Source organism: Acomys russatus, chromosome X, assembly GCF_903995435.1.
Source record: "Acomys russatus chromosome X, mAcoRus1.1, whole genome shotgun sequence".
NCBI lineage: Eukaryota > Metazoa > Chordata > Mammalia > Rodentia > Muridae > Acomys > Acomys russatus.
Window position 1 is genome coordinate 27,148,555 of NC_067169.1, and position 22,782 is coordinate 27,171,336.

At 39.2% G+C, this 22,782-nt stretch overlaps 1 protein-coding gene across 8 annotated transcripts in view; it reads left to right on the forward strand.

Moving 5' to 3' along the window:
• Positions 1-22,782, forward strand: part of Frmpd4 (FERM and PDZ domain containing 4) — a 922,813-nt gene that overhangs the window by 496,651 nt on the left and 403,380 nt on the right. For 3 of the 8 annotated variants that reach the window (XM_051141496.1, XM_051141497.1, XM_051141495.1), the window contains exon 2: positions 16,499-16,595. The exons of the other annotated variants lie outside the window; for them this stretch is intronic. In XM_051141496.1, coding sequence (XP_050997453.1) covers positions 16,579-16,595 — 17 coding nt within the window. In that variant the 5' untranslated portion in view covers positions 16,499-16,578. The remainder of the gene's footprint in view (positions 1-16,498; positions 16,596-22,782) is intronic. 8 annotated transcript variants of the gene reach the window in all.

The window sequence follows — 22,782 nt, forward strand, 5'->3', positions numbered from 1 at the left end:
GTCTGCCAATGTCTGGCCTTTACTTCTCCAGTTTCCACACACACACACACACAAATAGATGAAAGTCAGACCCGTCTTTTCTGTATTGAGGCTGCTTGAAGCTCTATCCTTGCTAACTTCATGTTTTTATCCCGACAATGATGCACAGTTCAAGTTGCATAACGTTTTCCCCAGGAGCTGAACTTAGTCAAAACACATCATTTTGCTAAGATGTACTCCAGAATATGCCTTTTATTAGTTGTCAGGAGATTAAGACTAAAATTAATCACAACAGTGAAAGCTTCCAAAGACCAATAAATTAGCTTGTGATCGTTTGTGCTTTGCCTAATTCTGTGTTCAAGACACAGCTTCTGCCCTTGAGTGTGCACTTTATACTTCTAAAGATATTTCTCAAGCTTGGCAAAGTATCATATTTTATTTGTTCCTTGGTTGTTTTCAAGAGTAACCCTGGATTTTTTTAAAGCAACATTTTTATGCATTGGGAGAAATTAGGGAGGGGACTGAAAAGCTATTTGAAAATAACATTCCACAAAGAAATTTGCTAATTCTTTCTTGTTAGTTTGGCTTATGTAGGGACAAACTGCATGTTTTCCTATTCTCAAATAATAAGTTCCAATATTTTATGTCACCTATTTTTACTGACCTGAGACTATGTTCATAAGCATAGCTATTGAGGCATAGAAAGTAATTGACATTTCTTTAGTCTGTACATTTAGACAGTAATTGCTATTACTAATTCATTTACTTATTAAGTAAGAAAACAAGCATGGCTATATACGAAATAAACATTGACCAGACACAAACTGGTATTTTACAGTCTTTTGATGTTTTTAGGACAGAAAACATTCTACAGATCTAATGAAATTTTGTAAGGGCAGAAACCAAATTTTCCTGATACTTCCTCAGACTCTAAAGTCCTCAGTAGAATTTCCATTGGGTTTGCTTTCATTTTTGTGTTGTTTCTCTCAGCCAAAATAGAAACTAGGATATGCTGCAAGAGGAAAGCATTCTACATGACTCTGGTCTGTTTTCCTTTTTTCATTAGAGAAAGAGATCATTTGTTGTCAAATAGTGTATCAAACAGTTTCATAATCCATTTTGATATCAGACTCAATATTTTGTGACATATTGTTGAATGAACACTGAAATATCTACATAGATTTGAGGTTGAAACCCGGGCGGGCTAGTCATATGTCAGCTTGACACACAAACAAGAGTTATCTGAAAGGAGGGAACATCAATTGAGAAGATGCCTCCATAAGATGCAGCTGTAAGGCATTTTCTTAATTAGTGATTGATGAAGGAAGGTCAAGCCCATTGTGGATGGGCCAATCACTGGGATGGTAGTCCTGGGCTCTATAAGAAAGAAGGCTGAGCAAGCTCTAAGTAGTGAGCCAGTAGGCAGGACCATCTTGTTGCCCTTGTATCAGTTCCTTCCTCCATGTTCCTGCCCTGTTTGAGTTCCTGTCCTGACTTCGTACAATGATGAACAGTGCTACGGAAGGGTAAGCCAAATAAACCCTTTTTTCCCCCGACTTGCTTTTGGTTACAGTGTTTCATCACAGCAGTAAAAGCCCTAATTGAGACAAAATCTTCATGAACTGAGTAAGTCAGTATCACTTAGAGACTGTTTTAACATTGAAAGAAAACACTGACAGATGTCATATGGCATGCAGAGGCCACGTTGCCTCACCTTCCCCACCTAAATTGCCATCTGACCTTTTGCAAAACAATGTAACCCAGCTGCCCTTTCTAAATTATTTGACTACTAGTTAAATTCATGGAAAGTAATCTTTAAAACCGAGTTTGGCCCCAGTGTCCTCACTTTGTAGCTGTTGGAAGTTTTACATCTGGAGAACATAGACAAGATCTCTGCCATGACTATTGAACTCTGCCTTGTAGCATGAAGGCAGTGACAGACAACATGCAAAGAAATAGATGGTAGTTGTGTGCCAATAAAACTTTATTTACAAAAAGATACTCCAGCTGGATCTAACTTGCTGCCTTGATTCTCAAAGAACAGCCAGAGCAGTAGGAAGTTTGATATTCTCAAAGACCCAAGGTGATGTAGCATCCACTTTACAGTTTAACAAGACCATCTGAGAGGCTCACAGGCTCCTTCAAGCTAAAAGTGCACTGTTCCAAACAGCTCTTCAAAGTGAAATAAGTAGTCACTTCTCAGGTAGCTCTTTGAAGTAAGTATTTGATGACTCTGAGACTGCATGTTAGCTGGTTTTGAACCTGCTGCTTCTCCGTGGCCTTCAAAATTATGGAGCTCTTTATTTGAGCCACCAATAACTTCCACTTCCTGATCTAGTTCTCATTTTCAGATGGTTCCCCCCTCCCCCTTCCCACTAGTTTCTTGCTCCAGAAAATGTTGACTATAGGCACTTCTGAGTCTGCAGGCATGGATGGGGTAGGTTATTTCACATATACATGTGAGTACTATATTCCTTCTGTTCTTGGCCTATGGTTATGATACCTAGATTGGTACCTGGAATGTTCAACATACTTACAGTCTTCTCTCCTCAAGTCAGAGCAACAGACTCTTTCATTGGCGGGCTCTAACTGTAATATAAACTTCCTAGCATCCGTGCTTTTGAAATTCAGTGTTTGGACACTACCTAATTCAACAGGATATTTTGGCTGTGGTATTATTAACAATGCAGCCAAGTAATCCTTTGCTGTGGGAGGCCAACCTATTCATTGTAAGATGCTTGATACCTGTCCTTATTGGTTGCCAATGGTGTACCCTACTGCACCACAGTTGCCGTGTCCAAAATTGCCTTTAGATGTTGTCATATGTAATCTAATGGATAAAACTGCCCCTAGCTGGTAGCTACTGAATTATGAGGATGCTGGCCAACCTGGGCCTTCCTTCATGGTCACAGTGTAACCAGAGGCCCAGGATCTCTGTCCTTAGTCTTCGGCATTCTCTTCTTCCATCCATTGTAGCATATGAACCCCATGTTCTACATGAGTCATGATAAAAATCTAGGGAGACACAGTGAAACACACAGCACCCCTAGTCTGCTTCTCCAGGTCATGCCCTTCCTTGTTAACCCTCAATCCTCTCAACATTTGTTACCTTCTCCCAGGTGTTTACCTGCCCTCCAGCTTGCTTTCCCTTTAGGTAATAGTTCTCATTCAATTTCTTTTTTATTTGCAATTTAAGTGATTTCAAGTGGGAAGGGAGTTGAATATGTGTTGTCTATATGGCATTTTGAGCTGGAATTGCTTCCCATAAGGTCTTCTAAAGCAACACACAGAGAACTGGAAAACAAATACACCTTTACAGTCTGGAAATCTTCTTTGTAATTAAAGTTTTGCAATTGGTTCATTTTCATAATCTGGTGCATGATGTATACAGTCACAAATGCACATCCACACCGGCATATGCATCTGTATGGAAACATCACAGGATCTCTACCCTTAATGCCCAGGATTGGCACATCTTATATCAGGTCTGATAATATGACTGTCCAATGGGAAGAAGAGCTGGCATCTGCTCAGTTTGGCGTGAGTGGTGAAGAACTTCCACTCCCTCCCTAGTCAGATCAGACCTAATTCATTTACTCTGCTAAGAAATATGACTGTATATTATTTAATGATCAGAAGAGTTAGTTTCAGATATTAAGCTTTGTTGTCCATTTACTTAGTTCCTGAATTTGTGGCATGCAGATGTGTAGTTTATTCAACTGAATGTAATAACTGTTGCCAGAGGGAGTAAGTCCATGTCAGCTGGAGAGCTGACTGTGAAATATACCCCCTGAGATGCTACATGAAACATGAAATTTGCAGTTTCATTTGGATATTTAATCATTTTTCAGAGGACTCTAGGAAATGAAGAAGATTGTAGCTAGCGTAGTGCTTCCATTAGAACAGACTGTGCCACAGTGCGTATCAGACACTTTTCCATCTTTGACTTTTCTGTGTTCTGGGCATTGTGACTTTTTGTGCCTTTTGCAGAGAGAGCCATGGTGTGACCTGAAGAGAGCCTGCACACTTCTGATTTTGTTTTCTTTGTTTGTTTGTTTGTTTGTTTGAACAAACTAGTGCAAGACTGTTGTTAAAAAGACCACAGGCCAACTGTCCTAACCAGCTAGCATTTGACTATAAATGTATGAGCAAGCCTTACTTAGACTAGAACTGCTCAGCTGGTCCCCTTCCAACTGCCACCATATAGACTTTTGAGCTCAGTCAAGAAAGTTGTGTATGTCTGTGGTTTTAAGTCACTACATTGTAGGATGATTTGTCATTTGATAAAGGCTGCCATTTTAAGAGAAAATCAAAGATGGGGCACCTTTGGGTAACTGGCTTGAATTATGGAACTGCATACCCAGGCCTATCCCTTTTCTGAATGTTCAGTTTCCCCTTTAAGCCATGATTGTAAACAGTAGCCATGCCAGCCCCCACAGGACAGTCATTTTTAAGCTATGCCACCTTCAGCAGGGGAATTGCATGGGCCTAAGTATTAATTTCCCAAGGGCATGTGTTAGAAGGGATTCTGCTATCCATCAGAGTATACACATGAGGCCTTTGTTTAAAGATCAAGACTAGCGCTATAAGCCTCTAGAGTCTGGGAGATAGTCCAATCACCCAGGGCCCTTTCCTCTGCACACTGGGCCAGATGGAGCCAGAATCTGCAGGGGGATTCTTTTCCCCAGGGAGAGGTCATAGCAGTTCTCTGTGGAAAGCATTCCTAAATCCCTTTGGTCACGGCCAAGCCAGTGTTGCAGAACCAATTAAGGCACTTAAGATCTATCAGTGAAGAAACTGACCTAGGGGGCTGCCAGAAAGTCTCTCACCCTGAAATGCATCCCTTTAATCCCACTACCCTTATGTTGGCCAAGGATCAAAAAGCCAGGCATCTAGCAGCATCTGCAGAGATAAAGATAGAGTATTTTCCAGAACAACTGTCAATCAATGGCATCTTTACAGTTTCTGTTTGTTTCTTTGTAAAATGGGGTACATTAATAGGACTGTGTGAGGACTACATGAGGTGATTCATGAAGAAATCTTACTACAAGTGCCTAGAAATTAGGAAATAATAATAATAATAATAATAATAATAATAATAATAATAATAATAATAATAATAATAATAATAATAAACACCTGCTGCTTTTACTAATTAAACAAGGAACACCTGCTGGGTGTCAGCGACCTTATTTGATCTTTCATAGGACTATCCTCCAAGCCAAACTGCCACTGTCTTCTGGTGTTTGCCAGGGCCTGCTTGCCTAAGGTCACTAGCCTGCTGGGCTTGATGATTATTAAAGATTGTTAACATTCCTTCCTTGTAGGAGGGTTGGGGAGGATTATGGGACTCTCACCTGGGGATCCAGACATCCCTGCCAACTAGTTGTATGGCTTTTGCCCTAATTAACTTGTCCTCAGGGTCTCTGAGAAAAGCCTGAGGATAGAGTTGAGGAATAATGAGGGGAGTGGAAACTATCTACACAAGTGGTGAGGAATTGAATCCCTGCTGAGTTCAGACCTTCTAGTCTGGCTCTGTCAAGGTCACTCATGCCCCTTCTGGCCACCCCTCAGCCATTGTATACATAAACGTAAAAACTCTCTGGTACTCCAGAAAGAACTTGGTGGAATCACACCTTGTTCTGTTGTTGGGACCTAGGAAGAGATGGGGGATGTTGCTTATGTATTCTCAAGAGAAAGACTTTCAGCAACAAAGCCTTTTGACTACTTAGACCTCTATTTCTTCAAATTAAATTAAGAAAACAAAGATTAGTTTCATTCTATCATTGTATCATGAATGCTTTTAATTGAGCTTATATCACCAAACCCAACTTAGAGTACCCATGTATTACCACTAAGTTTTGCAAGCTAAGGAGAGGGAAATCTACATTTATTTCGTTATCCCAAGAGAACAGTCCATACAGGTTTAGATAATTTAGTAAGCAAACTTTAGTAAATAAATTATCTAAAAGAACTATAAATTTAGATAAAATCCTTGAGAACAGAGTGTGAGAAATGTTGACATTAGTAGTCATAATCACAGAAAAAATTTGAGGTGGGGTTTTATGTAGCCCAGGCTGATCTTGAACCTACTTATATACCCCTTGCTGGACTTGAACTCCTGATCCTCACTCATCCACCTCCAAAGTGCTTGGATTATAGTCATGTACTACCATGCCAAGCTTTGAGAAAATAATGTTTGTAGAGTTACTTTGGTGGCCAGGCTCTTTTGTAGTCCAGGGATCATTGGTGATAATTGGCTTTCCCTTGGGTTCAGTAAATTAATGGGTGGACAAAAGCTACCATTGAGAAAGGAGAAGATAAAAACCTTTTACATCAGAAACAATGTTGGTGCCACTCACATTGCCATAGTGCCTTAATCCCCATCCTTCTGCAGGAGGTGTAGGCTCCCACTACTGGTGTTTTCACTTCTTTCAGAGATGTGTTGGGTCCTAAGTAAAAGTATGCATACATTCTGTGGAATAACCCAATGAATAAAATAAGAAGTGTGATTCAAAGTAAGGATTGCCACTTCTTTTTTGTAAATGGACAGACAGCAAGTAATTACTTATGACTTCCAGAACTTTACAATATGTATTACAACTACTTTAGCCTGTTATTTGTTTTGGTACCAATGCAGCCATAGATGACCATAGAAATATTTATATCAATGAGCATATATTTAGTCCAATAAGACTTTATTGGTAAGATAGGACAATGGGCTGTGGCCTCAAGCTTTAGTTTATTGATCCTGGAGTTGATGGAAATTACATTCATGTGTTCATAAAGGATAAAAGGATTTTTTATTAATTTATTCATATGACATCTCAATTGTTATCCCATCCCTTGTATCCTCCCATTCCTCCCTCCCTCTCGCTTTCCCCCTATTCCTCTTCCCTATACAGTGACTGAGGGGGACCTCCTCCCCCTGTATCTGCTCATAGGGTATCAAGTCTCTTCTTGGTAGCCTGCTATCTTTCCTCTGAGTGCTACCAGGTGTCCCCTTCCAGGGGCCTTGGTCAAATATGGGGCACCAGAGTTCATGTGAAAGTCACTCCCCACTCTCCACTCAACTGTGGAGAATGTAACTTCTGTTTGTTATTTTTCTTTTGTTTTGTTTTGTCTTTTTCGAGATAGGGTTTCTCTGTGTAGCCTTGGCCGTCCTGGACTCACTTTGTAGACCATGTAGGGCTTGAACTCACAATGATCCGCCTGCCTCTGCCTCCTGAGTGCTGGGATTTAAAAGGAAATATTTTATTAATTTATTCTTGTTATATCTCAATGTTTATCCCATCCCTTGTATCTTCCCATTTCTCCCTCCCCCCCCCATTTTCCCATTATTCCCTTCCCCAATGACTGTTCCTGAGGGGGATTACCTCCCCCTGTATATGCTCATAGGGTATCAAGTCTCTTCTCGGTAACCTGCTGTCCTTCCTCTGAGTGCCACCAGGTCTCCCCCTCCAGGGGACATGGTCAAATGTGAGGCACCAGAATACGTGAGAAAGTCATATCCCACTCTCCACTCAACTGTGGAGAATATTCTGACCATTGGCTAGATCTGGGAAGGGGTTTAAAGTTTACCTCCTGTATTGTCCTTGGCTGGTGCCTTAGTTTGAGCTGGACCCCTGGGCCCAAATCTGCCTATCATATTGATTCTTTTATTTCTTTTGCTATTATTGTTTTGCTATTGATACCGGGTATAATTCCACAGCACAGGGTGGACTGTAATTCCTACAGGCATATGGCCCCATTTCTGGATCAGGAATTTCCAAAACAAACACAAGATAGTTTTGTTCTCTTTGTCCTTGAGATGAGAAAACATGGTAAGTTATTAAATTAACCTCAATGGAATACTATCAGAGACACATTTAAGAACATATTAACCTCCAGTGTGGTGACACATGCCTGTAATCCCAGCAACTGGGGAGGCAGAGGCAAGTGAATTGCTGTGAGTTCAAGGCTATCCTGGTCTACAGCATGAGTCCGGGACAGCCAAGGCTACACAGAGAACCCCGTCTCAAAAAACTAGCCAACCAACCAACCAACCAAAAACAAAACAAAACCCAATCAAACAAAAAGATCATAATAACTGTAGTCTAATTAACAGCTTGTCTGGGAACTAAAGAGGGTATCATTGTGGAAATCTAGCAAGGCTATCAAAATAGGAATCCATTTCTATCTCAGTTACCTTCACATACAAGGTATGATGGCTGGAATATGAACTATCTCTCATGTCATCATATGTTTCAACATAGAATCCTCATCTGGTGGAGCTCTACTGAATTCAACTTTCAGCCTTTAGCTGAGAACTGGGTGGAGGAAAGGAGCCACTAGAGCTCTTAATGAAGATTTTATTTCTGGCCCAAGTTCTGCCTTTGTTTCCTGTGTATCTCAGATACAAACAGTCCCATACTCCTGTTTCTGGCATCCTGCACTTTGTTCTGCCACAATAGCCTGTATCCTCTCAAATGTGAGCCTACCTCAAGTTGCATCTAGTCAGGTATTTATTTGGTTACAATGATTAAAAAAAAGTATGAATACAAGAGGTTACTTTAGTTCAAAGCAATAATGACATCCGTTTGATTTACTTGTTCTTTTCAAGAAGCATTGATATGTTTTTAATCTCTCTAGTGATTTGCCAGGCATGCTGTCACAAACCTGTACACTTAGCCTTCAGGTAGCTGAGGATTGTGATTTCAAGTCCATCCTAGCTACATAGTAATGTCTGTCTTATCAACTGAATACAATGTAAGAAATGTAACACGTATATATTAAAAATAAAAAGGCCTGGAGAGACAGGTCAGTGGTTAAGAGTGCTGCTTGCTCTTGTGGAGGACCCAGGTTGAGTTCCCAGCACACACACACAGAGGTTCACAACCACCCATAACTCCAGTCCCAAAGGATTCTTCTGAGTCTCCCCTGAGCATGAGACAGGCACATGGGCACATACATACATGGAAGTAAGATACCTGTACATATAAAATAAAATTTAAAAATATTAAAGAAAGATATAAAAAGACCTATAAGAATTAAAAATTTGGTAACTAAAAGAACATTTTTACTGGGGAGAGAGTTTCATGTTTGAATCTACAGCTTAGTATTCCTAGATTTCAAATAGCCAGGCGGTAGAATCTATAGCTCAATAAATCTAAGGAAATGTGTATTCTTCAAGTCTGCTCACTGGGTCTACAGTAGTTAGATGAAATGTGAACACTTATTAAAGACATGGCTAAGTAACTTTCATGTTTCTATCCAAATTAATACCTTTTAGGAAACAGTTAGATTGTAGCTTCTTTATTTTCACCCAAACTTAAATTGGAATTAATGTTAAATTCTAAAATCTTGGGCTCATATTAATTGAGAATGGGAAAGCAATTTCCCACCTCTGGTATGTTCTAAAAATAGAATTTTTTAAAATTGCTTAGCAACATAATTTGCCATTTACAGATAAAAATAAAAGCCATTAATTGGACCTCATTTTGTTTAGTTTTTCTTGAAGACTTACTCTTAAAACACTGCCTTACAAAGCAAGGTGCCCTTGCAGCCTGAGAGCAGCATATGGACAGAGTAAATACAATCCTGATTAAGTTCCCATTTTATATGGAGTAGCAATATTGCCAGACATTTTAAGTACCTGCAACTTGTCAACCCCTAATTTGTGGTTTCTCATAGGACTAAGGAACTATAGTATATTTTTCCTAACCACAGATGTGTGCCATTTTTAACCAGAATTAATGTGCCAAAAGTTTTAAGAGCATTATATTTTCTACTTCATTTAAAGATAAACATCTGTTTATTTTAACATTGAAATAAAGCCTATGAATCAAAGGAAAAAAAAGGTGACATTATTTTATGAGCGATATGCACAAACCCCAGAAATGGGCTAATTTTCAACAATTATTGTGGACAGGCAATTATGTACTAGAAATTTTTTGCAAGCATATATGATTCATTACCTGAGGTCCATTGAAAATTCCACATTTCAAATGTTTTATAAGGAGGCAGCTACTAGCATATGTTTCTGTTTGGGGCTCTTAGTTCCAGAAGTGCGGTCAAGATGAAACATAACAGAATTCAACCTAAGTATGAAAAGCAGCAGTTTTTATTGTGAGAAAAGATAGTGGGCTTTTAAAAATATGTATGGGTGTTTTGCCAGCATGTATTCCTATGTATGGTGTCTGTGCCTAGTGCATGGAAAGCCAGAAAAGGGCATCAAATCCCCTGGCACTGGAGGTCCAAGTGGTTGTGAGTTGGGATGTGGGTACTAAGGCCTGAACCAAATTCTTCTGGGAATGTGGCTACTTGCTCTTAATTATTGAACCATCTCTCAAGTTCTATAACCTTTCTTTTTCTTTCTTAAACACAGGCTCTTACTATGTAGTTCAAGCTGAACTTGAACTTACTATGTAGACCAAGCTCACTGAGAACTCCCAGAGATTCACTTGCGTCTGCCTCCTGAGGACTGGGATTAAAGGCACATGCCACTATGTCAAATGAGAAAAGAGCATTTTATACATAACTGTGCTAACAAAATGAATTTTCATCTGTCTAAGTGATCAGAAAAAATTCTTCCAGAATAAAATATAACTATTTTTAAGAATAAAGTCCAGGATTATAACTTGATCTTGGTGAACTATTCTGTCTGTGAAAAACAAGTTTACTCTGTTGTATTTGGGTAGAGTAAATTTGTCAACCTAACTTCCAAGAAGAAGGATGAGAATCATTATCCTTCTTTGTATAATTTAAGAAACTAATCAGACAAAAATCATTTGGGGTGAAATTTAAATACAATGGACAAATCTTTCTGACATGTGTACCTGGCTAGAGTAAACAGATTTAGGTCTGTAAATTTTGGGTATGGTGGTTATCTACAATTGTAAAAATTTTTTTGGCAGGAAACCATAGATACCCACTTTCAAGGACATGAGTACACAAGCTGGAGAGATGGCGTCATGGTTAACAACACTTACTGTTCTTGCAGAGAACTCTGGTCCATTCATAGCACCCATGTGGTATCTCACAACCATCCTTAACTCCAGGGGTTCTGACACTCTTTTCTGTCTTCTGTGTATACCAGCTACACACATGGTAGACATACTTACAAGCAAACACTGACCTACACATAAAATAAGAATAAATACATCTTTAAGAATATAGAGTTGGTAGATATGGTTTCTTGGGTCATTAGATAATGGAGAGACTTTCCTGATGTATAATATACAACCACCATCTGTGGCTTTGTGTTATCTGTTCCCATGAAAAGAGCCCTTGTGTGTGTAAACATATAATAGAGTATATAATACTATCATGTACTCTTAGGGAATGTTGTGGAAAGTACTATGTCCTCTTAAAACCTTTAAATCATATAGTATTACTGTGGTATCAATACCGTCTTTCAGTACAAAACACTTTTGACACTAAACCATATCCTCATTTTGGATCCTGTGTTTTTTATTTCAGGGAGAGAATAAGTCTGCATTAAAATGGTTTAACTTATGAGCTATCTCATGTCAACCTAGTAATTGAGGTACTCTCAGGGATGTGTGGTAACAGATTATAAGTCCATCTTTTTCCTCCACCAAGATGCTTTAGGCAGCATTCTACCAGGAGGGTGCTCATGTGTTAGCGCTTAGTGCATTTACTCCATCTTCTTCTCATTTTATCTGTTGTGTTGTGCTAGTTCAAGTGTTTAACAGTTAATTTTAACATCATGATTTTCTTGCCTTTGTCACCAGCCACACTTGTAAATCTAATTGGCACAAGATCATTGGCTACACCTATTCAAATATACTTGCTTAAATGAGCATCTTGACACACTTGTCTTTGGTTGGTTGGGGTTACAAATGAAAAAGCTTTATTCTCCCCTAAGCTCATTTGCAGAAACATTGTTCATTGTCTTGACATTTCTTTTCAGCATAAAATGAAAAAATATGTCAGAGACCAAGATCATGGTCCATCTTAATTTCAGTCAGAGTCAAGGATATCTTCAAATTCAAAGACTGTAATAACATGGTGGATCTTGTTTCATCTCCATCTGTACTGGCCAGTGGTGTTGATAAGTCATTTTAGAGTCCAAATGTCAGTGGAGGTTTCTTCTAGTCCTAGAAATTCTTCATATCTAGCAGTTGCCATCTCTACTAGGTGATGCTCGGATATCAGCAACAGCAGTGATCTGGAAGCCCTGTGCTTGAAAAAGTATGTCTTTTGGGGTCCTCCTCAAGAAATAATGAGGACTGGGACTAAAGGAGCTGAATTCTGTCTTGTCTGTCCCTGCTTCTAGGAAGAGGATGTATTTGCCAGCTAGGGCTAAGAGAATACATCTTTGATGAACTTCGTGCCCAAAGAGGTGCCTGGCACATGGATGATACTTAAATGAAGCCCCGTCAGTCAGCATACAGACATTGTGCAGGGAACTGTAATATTTTGCACTAGCTGAAGAAAGGCCAAAGGCTCTTTCCTATCCCAACTCTGATGGACATTTGAGAACTAACAACATTTTGGATTTAGATGAACAAACTAATCCCATGCTGAGCCCGAAAGGTCACACAGCTGGTAGAGAAAAAATGTTCAACTTCAAAGCCAAGTCTTTTTTTTTTTCCTTTTTGGCTTCATGGACAGAAAGGGGGATTCAAAAGGGTGAACACTGGAGCTGTGACTATTCTGAGGTTTTAGTTGAGTATAGCATTGGATTGAATCAAGAAGATGAAGAACGTGGCAGGAAAGCAGGCTTGCACTCTGAAGTAATGGGAAGCATGGTAACAGGTTTGCATGGGACTGAATGCTAGAAGATGGTGTGTGTGTGTGTGTGTGTGTGTGTGTGTATGTGTGTGTGTGTGTGTGTTATTACTTAACTCATTGTTGTGACCCTTACAAGAAGGAAGCAACTTAAAGAATGAAAGGTTTACTTTGGCTTTCAGTTTTAGCGGATACAATCTATGACAGTGGGGGAAGACCTAGCTATGGGGACACAAGGTAACTGGTCACAGTCAGGAATCATAGAGAATTGAATGCTGGTTTCTCATTTCCTTTTGACACAGTCTGGTTCCCAAGCCCATGGAATGGTGTGACTCAGGTTTACAACAGATCTTCCCATCTCAATCACCCTAAAGTACAACATCCCTCACAGACATATCCAGAGGTTTATCTCATAGGCGATTGTAGATCTCACTAATATTTACCATCACACAGTGGAGGACAAGTGGGTAAAAGAAAGAGGACAGGGTTGTAGAAGGTCAGCAAATGCAGAATACACTGAAGCACTGAAAATCTGCTGACACTTTGACCAAGAAGGAAGCAATTAGAGCAATTAAAATGTAAATAAGTGAGGATTATCATTAAATCTATGCAATATGTATTTCTTGCCTAATGATGAATTCTAAAATTAAAGATGGTCTTTTTGTAGGCAAGTACTTATTAAAGATATTTTCTGTTAATTTTTATCTATTAGCTAAATATCTTTCCAACTGCAAAAAGCACAAAAATATTAAAATTATTGTGACTGTCATTATCCAGAAATATTGGGCAATATGGAGTTGTCAATCAAGGACTCAGAGAGAGAGCATGTGTATCTTTTAGAAAAAAATATAAGGTCTAAGAGGAATGCATATATTTAAGGATTATGTTATATTTTAAGTGTCTATTTTGTGAAAATTTGTTTAGGATATGGGTCAAAGGTAATAAAATAGACTTTTAGACTATATAGATCAGATAAGGTAAAGAAACTACCATGACTCAATCCACCTTTGAGTTTAATGACTGTGCATGTGGTTTGTGACAGTCACTTATAACCTCGACTTAGATTAGGTCAACAGTAAATCTGTGGGCATGAATAATGAAAGTTGATCAAGATAGCTGGTTAAAGTAGTTCTTTGTGGTTGTATTGCTTTTCTGATATTATGTCCTGGAGGTCAGGTTCAACCTTCACAATGAAGTTTTCCAATACGTGTGTGTGTGTGTGTGTGTGTATTCTGAGTATTCGTGTATATGAGTACATAAGTACACATGAATTTGAAGACCAGAGAACAATGTTGAATATTGTCCTCAGGAATAGCGTTCACTTCATTCGAGACAGTTTCTTACCCTGGGCTGGAAGATCTCATCTCTGTATCCTCTTGTCTCTGATTCCCTCCCTCCATTCCAAAAGTTTATTCCAACTTGCCTTGGTATTACTCTTCTTGACCAACTGAAATTTTATGGTACTTCATGTGCTTCTCCAGTAAAGCTTTCCACTTGTAGCACGTAAGGCCTCAGTTCCTAGATGGCCAATTATGTCACAGTGAATTTATGGCACAGGCTGATTGATTACACATTCTTGAGTGTGCTGTGAAAGTTATTAGCCATCTCATAGTGTTCATATTTCTCCAGGGGAAAGAAAGGAATATAACATTTGCAATACTCAACAGGTTTAGGCATGCTATGTTATCTGTATGCATATTTTCTTACAATAAATGGCAAACATTGGCAAACAATAAAGATAGAAACTGGACTTCTGTTAGAGAGGAAACTACTTGGGAGAAGCAAATTCTAGTTTCCATTTGAGGAGGAAATTGTTTGGCAAAAAGGACAAAGTGAATATTTCGGCCATAGTATACCAACTGGGGCTATGAAACATTTCTATTCTGAAGGGTCTCTAGAAACCCTTCAGGCTTTGTCTGAGATGAATATGTGACAGACTGGATCTGTAAGTTGACCACTGTCCAGTGTCTCCTACTTTTATAAAATCTTCCTCCCTCAAGCACTGGAAATTGAAGTAGTTATGGTCTCACACATACTAGGCAAGTGCTCTATCACTGAACTACATTCCTAGCCACCTTATACCTTGGTGTGACAAGGTCTACACAATTTCCCTCCTCTGAATTGCTTGCATTTTATAGTTTTAGACCTGGTGGCACTCAGAGGAAGGACAGCAGGTTACCAAGAAGAGACTTGATACCCTATGAGCATATACAGGGGGAGGAAATCCCCCTCAGGAACAGTCATAGGGGAGGAGAGTAAGGGGAAAAGAGGAGGGAGGGAAGAATGGGAGGATACAAGGGATGGGATAACCATTGAGATGTAACAAGAATAAATTAATAAAAAAGTTTTAAAAAACACTTTTTTGCTAATAATTTTTAGCTTGATATTCTGTTATACATTTAAGGGTTCTTCTGCTCACACTCACATTGAAATTTAATGGTCTCTAAACCTTCCTGTCCAGTGTGTGTTTCTTTGCCTTTCAAGTCATGTGACATTGCCATCATCCTCAAGTTGAGCAGCGATTTCTATTGTCAAGCTGCTGGCCTAGAGCACTGGAGCTCATGTTCAGGTACAGTCAAGCCATAGCCTACAGGCTACATGGACATCAGTGTAGCTACGAATGCAGCCCAACACAGAATCATAAACTTTTGGAACATTATTACATATTTTAAATCTCTCTCTCTCTCTCTCTCTCTGTCTCTCTCTCTCTCTCTCTCTCTCTCTCTCTCTCTCTCTCTCTCTCTCTCTCTCTCTCTCTCTCTCTCTCTCTGTGTGTGTGTGTGTATGTGCATGTGTGAATGTGTGTAACACTCATTCATTTGTATGACTGTAGGCACTAGCATACGACAACATATGTGTACACGCTAATGATCAGATAAGTTTACTTTATTAGTCTTCACTTTCTACCTCATTTCAAAGTGGGCCTCTTGTGTTTTCCCACTGTGTATGTTAGCCAAACTGGGTTTACAAACTTCTTATCCCAGCTCTATCCATTTAGGGCCCAGGAACTGTCAGTGAAAGAATAGCTAGCTGGTCCTGGGACTGTCAGGACACACAGGCTGTGGAACCATCATGTGACAGTTGTGGCCACAACATGGGTGGGTCAGTGGTGCAATTCTTGACTGCCACACCAGAGGACTAGGTTTGATTCTCTTCCCATACAGAGTCCAGTCGTTCCACATTGCCCAATGTGCACTGTGCAGCACAGCTCCTGCCCAGTGCCTAATGTGGGTTCCAGCAATTCTTTTGTCTCTGCTGTCAGTTCCCCATAGGTGCTCTGAGATTACAGATGTATGCTACCCTGTCCAGCTTTAAGCAGGTTCTGGGAGTTGAGCTCAAGTTCTTATTGGGGAGCTTCAGGGCTCTCTCTCTCAGCTTATATGAATAATACGAGCCTTTGTTTTCAAGTTAATTTTTGTTTTTATGTCTGAAACAACTAGATTTGAGACTGTGATATTTCAAGTTTCATCAGCCTTCTGTTCTGAGGCCAGGTCTATTGTTCATAAAGGCTGGCCCTCCCAAGCATCTTGCTCTATTGTCAAAGCATGAAATAATACTTAGAAATGCATCATTTTAGGAAATGAACCAAGACATTGATCAGAGGGAAAAGATGCAGGGGAGGGAAGCATGAAGAAAGATGGTCCTATTCTATTCAAATCCAAGTCTACTATAATTTGATGAATAATGTTGACGAAAAGGTCAAATTTGTTTTCCCAAGCTATTATTACTGTTGCTGTTATTGTCATGAACATACACCATTTACTGAGTATTTGTTATTTTTCAGGCACTCTGCTGTTTTATGAGACAGGCATTAGTGTCCCTACTTACAGTTCAGGAAACTGAGACACAGAGCAGTTCAGTGGCATGAGGTCACACAGCTGGTAAGTGACAGCTCTAAGATTTGAACTCTCTCTGACTCTTAACTCTTAAGCTGTTAATTCTTTATTCCATTTGATTTCTCTGGTTGGCTTTTATGATTCTTCTACACAACATCTTGTGTCCTTTCATGTGTCCCAACAATGGAGTGAGCAGGCCTTGATTCAAGGAGCTTTTAAATAATGTCCCCTTTCTGATATTTTGATTGGTTTTGAAATTTAAAATAAGAATATCACAGAATTAAGACTGGAAGGCCACACAGAATTGCTTTCTATCCTTATCATATAAAGAGAAAAATGACTAAATAAAGAGAAAGAAAGCAATTAATTATTAAAGAGGTGATGCTGCCTCTGGATTTTAGCAAATCTCTATCTTTTAGAATTGACTTTTAGTATAATAAAGCTTGAAGTTTGTCAAACTAAAGCAAACATTCATGAGCTATGCTCCAGGCCATTTACTTTTTAACAGTATCTACATAAGCTTAGGTACATTACACCTTTCTCTCTCTCTCTCTCTCTCTCTCTCTCTCTCTCTCTCTCTCTCTGTCTGTCTGTCTCTCTCTCTCTTATCATATTTATTGTATTGAAAATATTGTCCATGCAATATATTCTGATTATAGTTTTCCCTCACTTTAACCATCCCTGTTCTTCCCACTCTCCCACTCTCCCTCCCATGTGGACCCATACCCTTTCTGTCTCTCCTTATAAAACAAACAGGAATATAAGGAACAATAATAAAATAAAAAGGTAAAACAAACAAATTGGAATAGGGCAAAACAAGCAAAGAAGAAAATGTGCCAAAGAAAAAAGAACAGCAAACATGTATACATACAGAGAAATACATATATACAGAGGAATCCCATAAAAACATAAAACTGGAAGCCATCATAAGTATACAAAGAACCTGTAAGGTTAACAAAAAGGTATCCTGACTTAACATTATGAGACAAAGAAACCCTGACAATGTGGTTGAGTTCATTTTCTGTTGGACACCTACTTCTAGGCATGTAGCCTATTCTTAAAAGTGGGCTGTTCCCCCAGTGAAACTCTCTTTTCATTTGCAAGTAACTATGAATTGGTGATAGCTTCTGAATTATGGATGGGGATATGTGTCCACTTCTTTCAGCTCCATAACCCCACCTGGTGCAGACCCATGCATGTCTTGTACACACTGCCACAATCTCTATGAGTTCATATGTGCACCAGGATTTTCAGTATATGCAGGTGAAATGGCTCACAACTTTACAAGAAAGAGTAGAAAATTCAAGGTTAGGCATCATAACCTCTAGCAGTGTCCTTCATGAGGTCATCAATGGATGCTAATTGAATCTGGCTATGATGCCTTATGAAAATAGGAAATGAAAATTCTGGGAATGTGTCTCAACTGATAGAATGCTTGCCCAGCATGCATGAAGCTCTGGGGTTTGGAACCCAGCTCCACAAAAATTCAGCACAATGTTATATATCCATAATCCTGCACTAAAATGGTGGAGACAGGAAAGCTGACATTTAGGGCCAATATATATATATATATATGAGCCAGCCTAAGAGATGAGGGTTTTGTTTAATGGGACCTGGTCTTGGATGGCAACTTACTCTGTTATACACCACAAGTAGAGACTGGCGAAGCTCTACCAAACTGAAGGAATGTTTGGGAAAATTTTTGAGGCAGAAGAAGAGAAAGAAACTTCTTGTAGAGCAGTGCCAAGTCAGTCTGGTAGGGGTGATCTGTATGTGAAGAATTATGGTTAATAATAAGGTAAGGATCAGTTTGTGGAGAGCCACAGAACCAAGAGGGAGCAAGCTGGTTTTCATATAACATGAATATATATATGTAATATATATATATATATATATATATATATATATATATATATATATATATATATATAACAGTAATTCGTTTCCTTATAGTGAAGCTATGTATTATAACTATTTGCATATATTTTATACTGGAAAACCAACACATACTTTCTCAGAATGCACAGCAAATAGGATGTAGAGGGGAGCTTTGGATGAATGAAGTCTGGGTTTGGAGCTTATGGTTCTGCTTGTTATTTATTGGTAGTGCAGAGGTACTTTCATTCTGAGTGAGCTTGGGGGCCGTGAACAATATTAGCAACATTAGGAAGAAGAGATGAGTGTCTGAGGGATGATAGACCATTGGATCACTTTCCCCATCTACTTAAGAGGTATGGGAATATGGCACCAGGGACAGTGAGTAAGCTGGAAGGGAGACAGGGAAAAGATTTGAAAGTAAGAGCTCAGGGCTCAAATTCTGACTGTTTATTACTGATTACACAGTGACCTTGAACTAGAGGATTAACCCATGGGCTTCTATTTCCTTATTCATAAGAGAGTGGGGCAGTGATGCAGACTCTGCCAAAAGGATTCATTTGGGGTCCTTCTGATTGGGAGGTGTCAGTGGGTTTCCATCTGGCTGGAACCAGCATGCTAGTAGGAAATCTGGGTCTAGGAGCTCAGGAAAGAGGCCAAGGTTACAAACATCCAGGCATATGAATGGAGCTGTTGTTAAGTGGGAAATGGCAGTAGAGATTTGAGAGGAATGTCCAAAGGGAAAAAAAGCAAAGAGAGAAGAAGGCAGAGTAAAGAAACAACAACACAACCATCTGCCTGTTCCTGAAAAGTGCTTGAGCTTGATAATGAGACTGCCAGAAGCTTCTTGCAGTTTATAGGGCCATTGTCTCATACTTAGTACAATCAGGGATATGTGAACATCTCACTGACCTCATTCTTCACATCAGCGTTTTTTACCTAAACATGGTTCGTCACATGTCATGGCGGTGAGCCCTAACAATGCTTATTTATTGGTTTCTATAGTTATTGTTTCCTTTGGATGAAATTACTTTAGTGCCAAGACCCCAACAGTAGCCTCATTCTTAATTAAGTTTATATACAAAGGCAAAAATTACCTTTCCCTGCAGTCCCAATGTCCCTAAGTCATTTTCATTCTTAAGGAACATTGTATGTTTCTGGAGAAATTACAGGACTGTTTGATGTTGTAGTCATGCATTTAGTGTCTTAATTTAACTTGGAATTCTAAAGCATAGTACATCACTGATATTAAGCATACCTGCCCAAAAACAGGCTTAGAAATGGTTTGTGTTTGTACCTTATTCATTTTTTTCTTCTGCTATGAAGTCTCTCAGCATATATCATCCTGTCTGTCTAGGCTGTTTGCTCTTGCCTGAAGGCTCTCCTCAGCAGGGTATGCCATTAAAGAAATCACAAATGCAATCCCAAAAGCCTTAAAAAAAACAATGTAGGCCCTTGTTGAAGGCCTTGAAGACATGTGGATATGTGGTATGGGGGGGTGGGGGCTGTCATGTTCTATTGTCAAAATTTCCACAAATTCTTGTTAGACTCCCTTTCATCAAGTCCCATTCATTTCAGTAGATGTTGTAAGCTCTTTTGTGTGTATGTGTGTGTGTGTGTGTGTGCCTCTCCTCTCCTCTCTTTTCCTTTCCCTCTCCCCTTCCTCCCTGCCTCCTTCTCTCTTTTCCTTCTACCCTGCCCTTCTTGTGCAGCCAGCCTGCCCTGGAGTTCATTAGTTTAGCCTTTGATACTCCATTCTGCCTCTGCTTCCTTCTCACATCCCTACTTGTGAGCCTTGTCAAAACCAAGCATTGTTCCTTCTTATCTATCCTCATTAGGAAGTGGAGGAGGAGGGCATTTTATACTTTGTCCTTGTCACAGAGTTATTGATTCCCTGATGCTAATTATTGAAATAGAACTGAACTTCTTTCAATAAATCATGTACAGGAGTTTCTTGGCCAAAGAGCATGCATTTATCTTTTCTGATTTTGTGTGAATTCACTGACCTTTGAAGATTGAGGGAGCTGATATGCTATGGAGTCTCTTTCTGGCTTTTAAACAATTCCATTTCTTTACAGTAAACACAACAATAAGTGTAGTATATGTGTAATCAATTTCAGTCTTTAGTAGATTCCAAATGCTAAATATGTCTGAGTAGTCAGCTACCTATTCAGGTCAAGCATAGTAGGGAAGAAAAGGAATTCTATGTCAGAAGTTTTCCTCTGACCCTCTCCTTCCCTAACTCACACAACATGGAAGAATAGAAATTGAAATGCCTTTAAAGATGCTCTTGATTGTTTGTGTGGAGATTAGTTAAGCCTGGCTAAAATAAATAGGAAAGATGTCAGTCATCTTCCCAGTTGATAGTCAGTGAGAGCCAACTGGTGATGTATGGGTGGGTGTATTTGTGAGGGGGTGGGTGGAGTTCTTGAGAGGAACAGGTGGGCATGTTGAAGTGGTCTGCTTATGAATGTCTATATGTTTGCTTTTCTATTCAACCTTAGACTGGTTTGAGAAGGCACTCCCCCCCCCCTTTTTTTTTTTTAGTTCTTTATTACCAGTCAGAAGAAGGCCCAGTAAATTTCCCAATGAAATAGATTCAGGTAGCAATAGACTTCTTGAACTACTGAACAAAGCTAGTGATGGTGAATCTTGAACAATTGGTAAAGATATGGAATTCTCCCTGTGCCTGAGCTTTATTAGTCTTTGCCAACACCCTAGGGGCTAAGTTTACATTTTGTGACATGGATATATGATTTGTGATGTACTGGAAGACATGGGGAATTGACAACAAATCCCTCACTTTCAGTCAATTTATTTCTACCCTGATAATTATATACTTTATTGAACACTAAATCTATTCCCATTTATAAAACACTGTCACTCTTTCGAGCCTTTCAGAATGCTGCAATCTATGTTATGCTTAAGGTTTAGAAATTTGACAAAGAGCTGTCATGTAATGTTCTCTTTGAATTTATAAAAAATATTTGCTAAAGGCTGAATATGTACCTCATTGATAGAAAGCTTGCTTAGTAAGCACGAAACCATCAACTCAATTCCTAATGCTGGAAAACAAAAGGCAGCTCTCCCAAATACCTCAATAGGCTGCTTTATGAACAAGAAATTATTGAGGAAAAAGACATGCCTTTACTACTTCTCTTAAGCTTTGAGTATAATTTGCCTTTTTGAAATATATTTTCTTTAACAATTTTAAATATCTGAACTCTTGAAAGTGTATGAATAAGTCACATTATTATAAAATTTGAAGCAATACCCATAGATATTTGCGATGCTGGAATGAGAATAGTGATGGTGAAAGTTATAATGAGTGAAATATCCCTATAATTGACCAGAGACTAAGTAAGATAATAAAGTTTTATAAGTAACAATCCCAAGTGAGGTTACCTTCTAAGAATGTAAGTGAAGGAAGGACGGGCAAGACATAGACACAGCCCTTGGCCTAGATTCAGGCTCATCTTCCACTGAGCATACATTCCTGCTGAAACTTTGCAAGGGTACACCCATAATTTCTTTGATTAGATCACCATACCACAAAAAAGTTGCAGCCTCATCCCAACTACAGGAAACTGATGAGTAGCTGACTAATAATTAGTAATGTCTTTGTTACTATTCTATCATTGTGCTGAATCACCATGGCCTAGGCGACTTATAAAAGTAAGCATTTAACTAGAAGCTTGCTTACAGTTTCCGAGTGCTAGTCCATGATCATGGTGGGCAGATGATGGCAGGCATGGCAGCCATGTTGCTGGAACAGCAGTGAAAAGCTTATAACCTGATCCACAGTCAGAGAGACTGGGAATGGAGTGGGCTTTTGAAACCTCCAAGCCCACCCCCAGTGACAGACTTCCTCCAACAAAGCCACACTTCCTGGTCATTCCTAAATAGTTCTACTAATCGATGACAAACATTCAGACATATGAGCCTATGGGGGTCATTCTCATTCAAACCACCACACTGTGTAGTCCTGAATCCATATTTTCACCCCTCTACAAACTTAGAATTTCTTACAAATGTTTTGTAGTCTGCCCCTGTGACAAAATTGGCATTTTTTTAAAGATTTATTTATTTATTATGTATACAATGTTTTGCCTGCGTGTATGCCTGCCAGCCAGAAGGGGGCACCAGATCTCATTACAGATGGTTATTAGCCACCATGTGGTTGCTGGGAATTGAACTCCGGACCTTTGGAAGAGCAGCCAGTGCTCTTAACCTCTGAGCCATCTTTCCAGCCCTGGCATATGTATTTTTTTAAAATTCTCCATTCATCTCATTTTGCTTCATGGTTTGCTAAGAGAGGAAACTAGTTTCATGATATTTTCTCCTTTCGTTAAAGAAT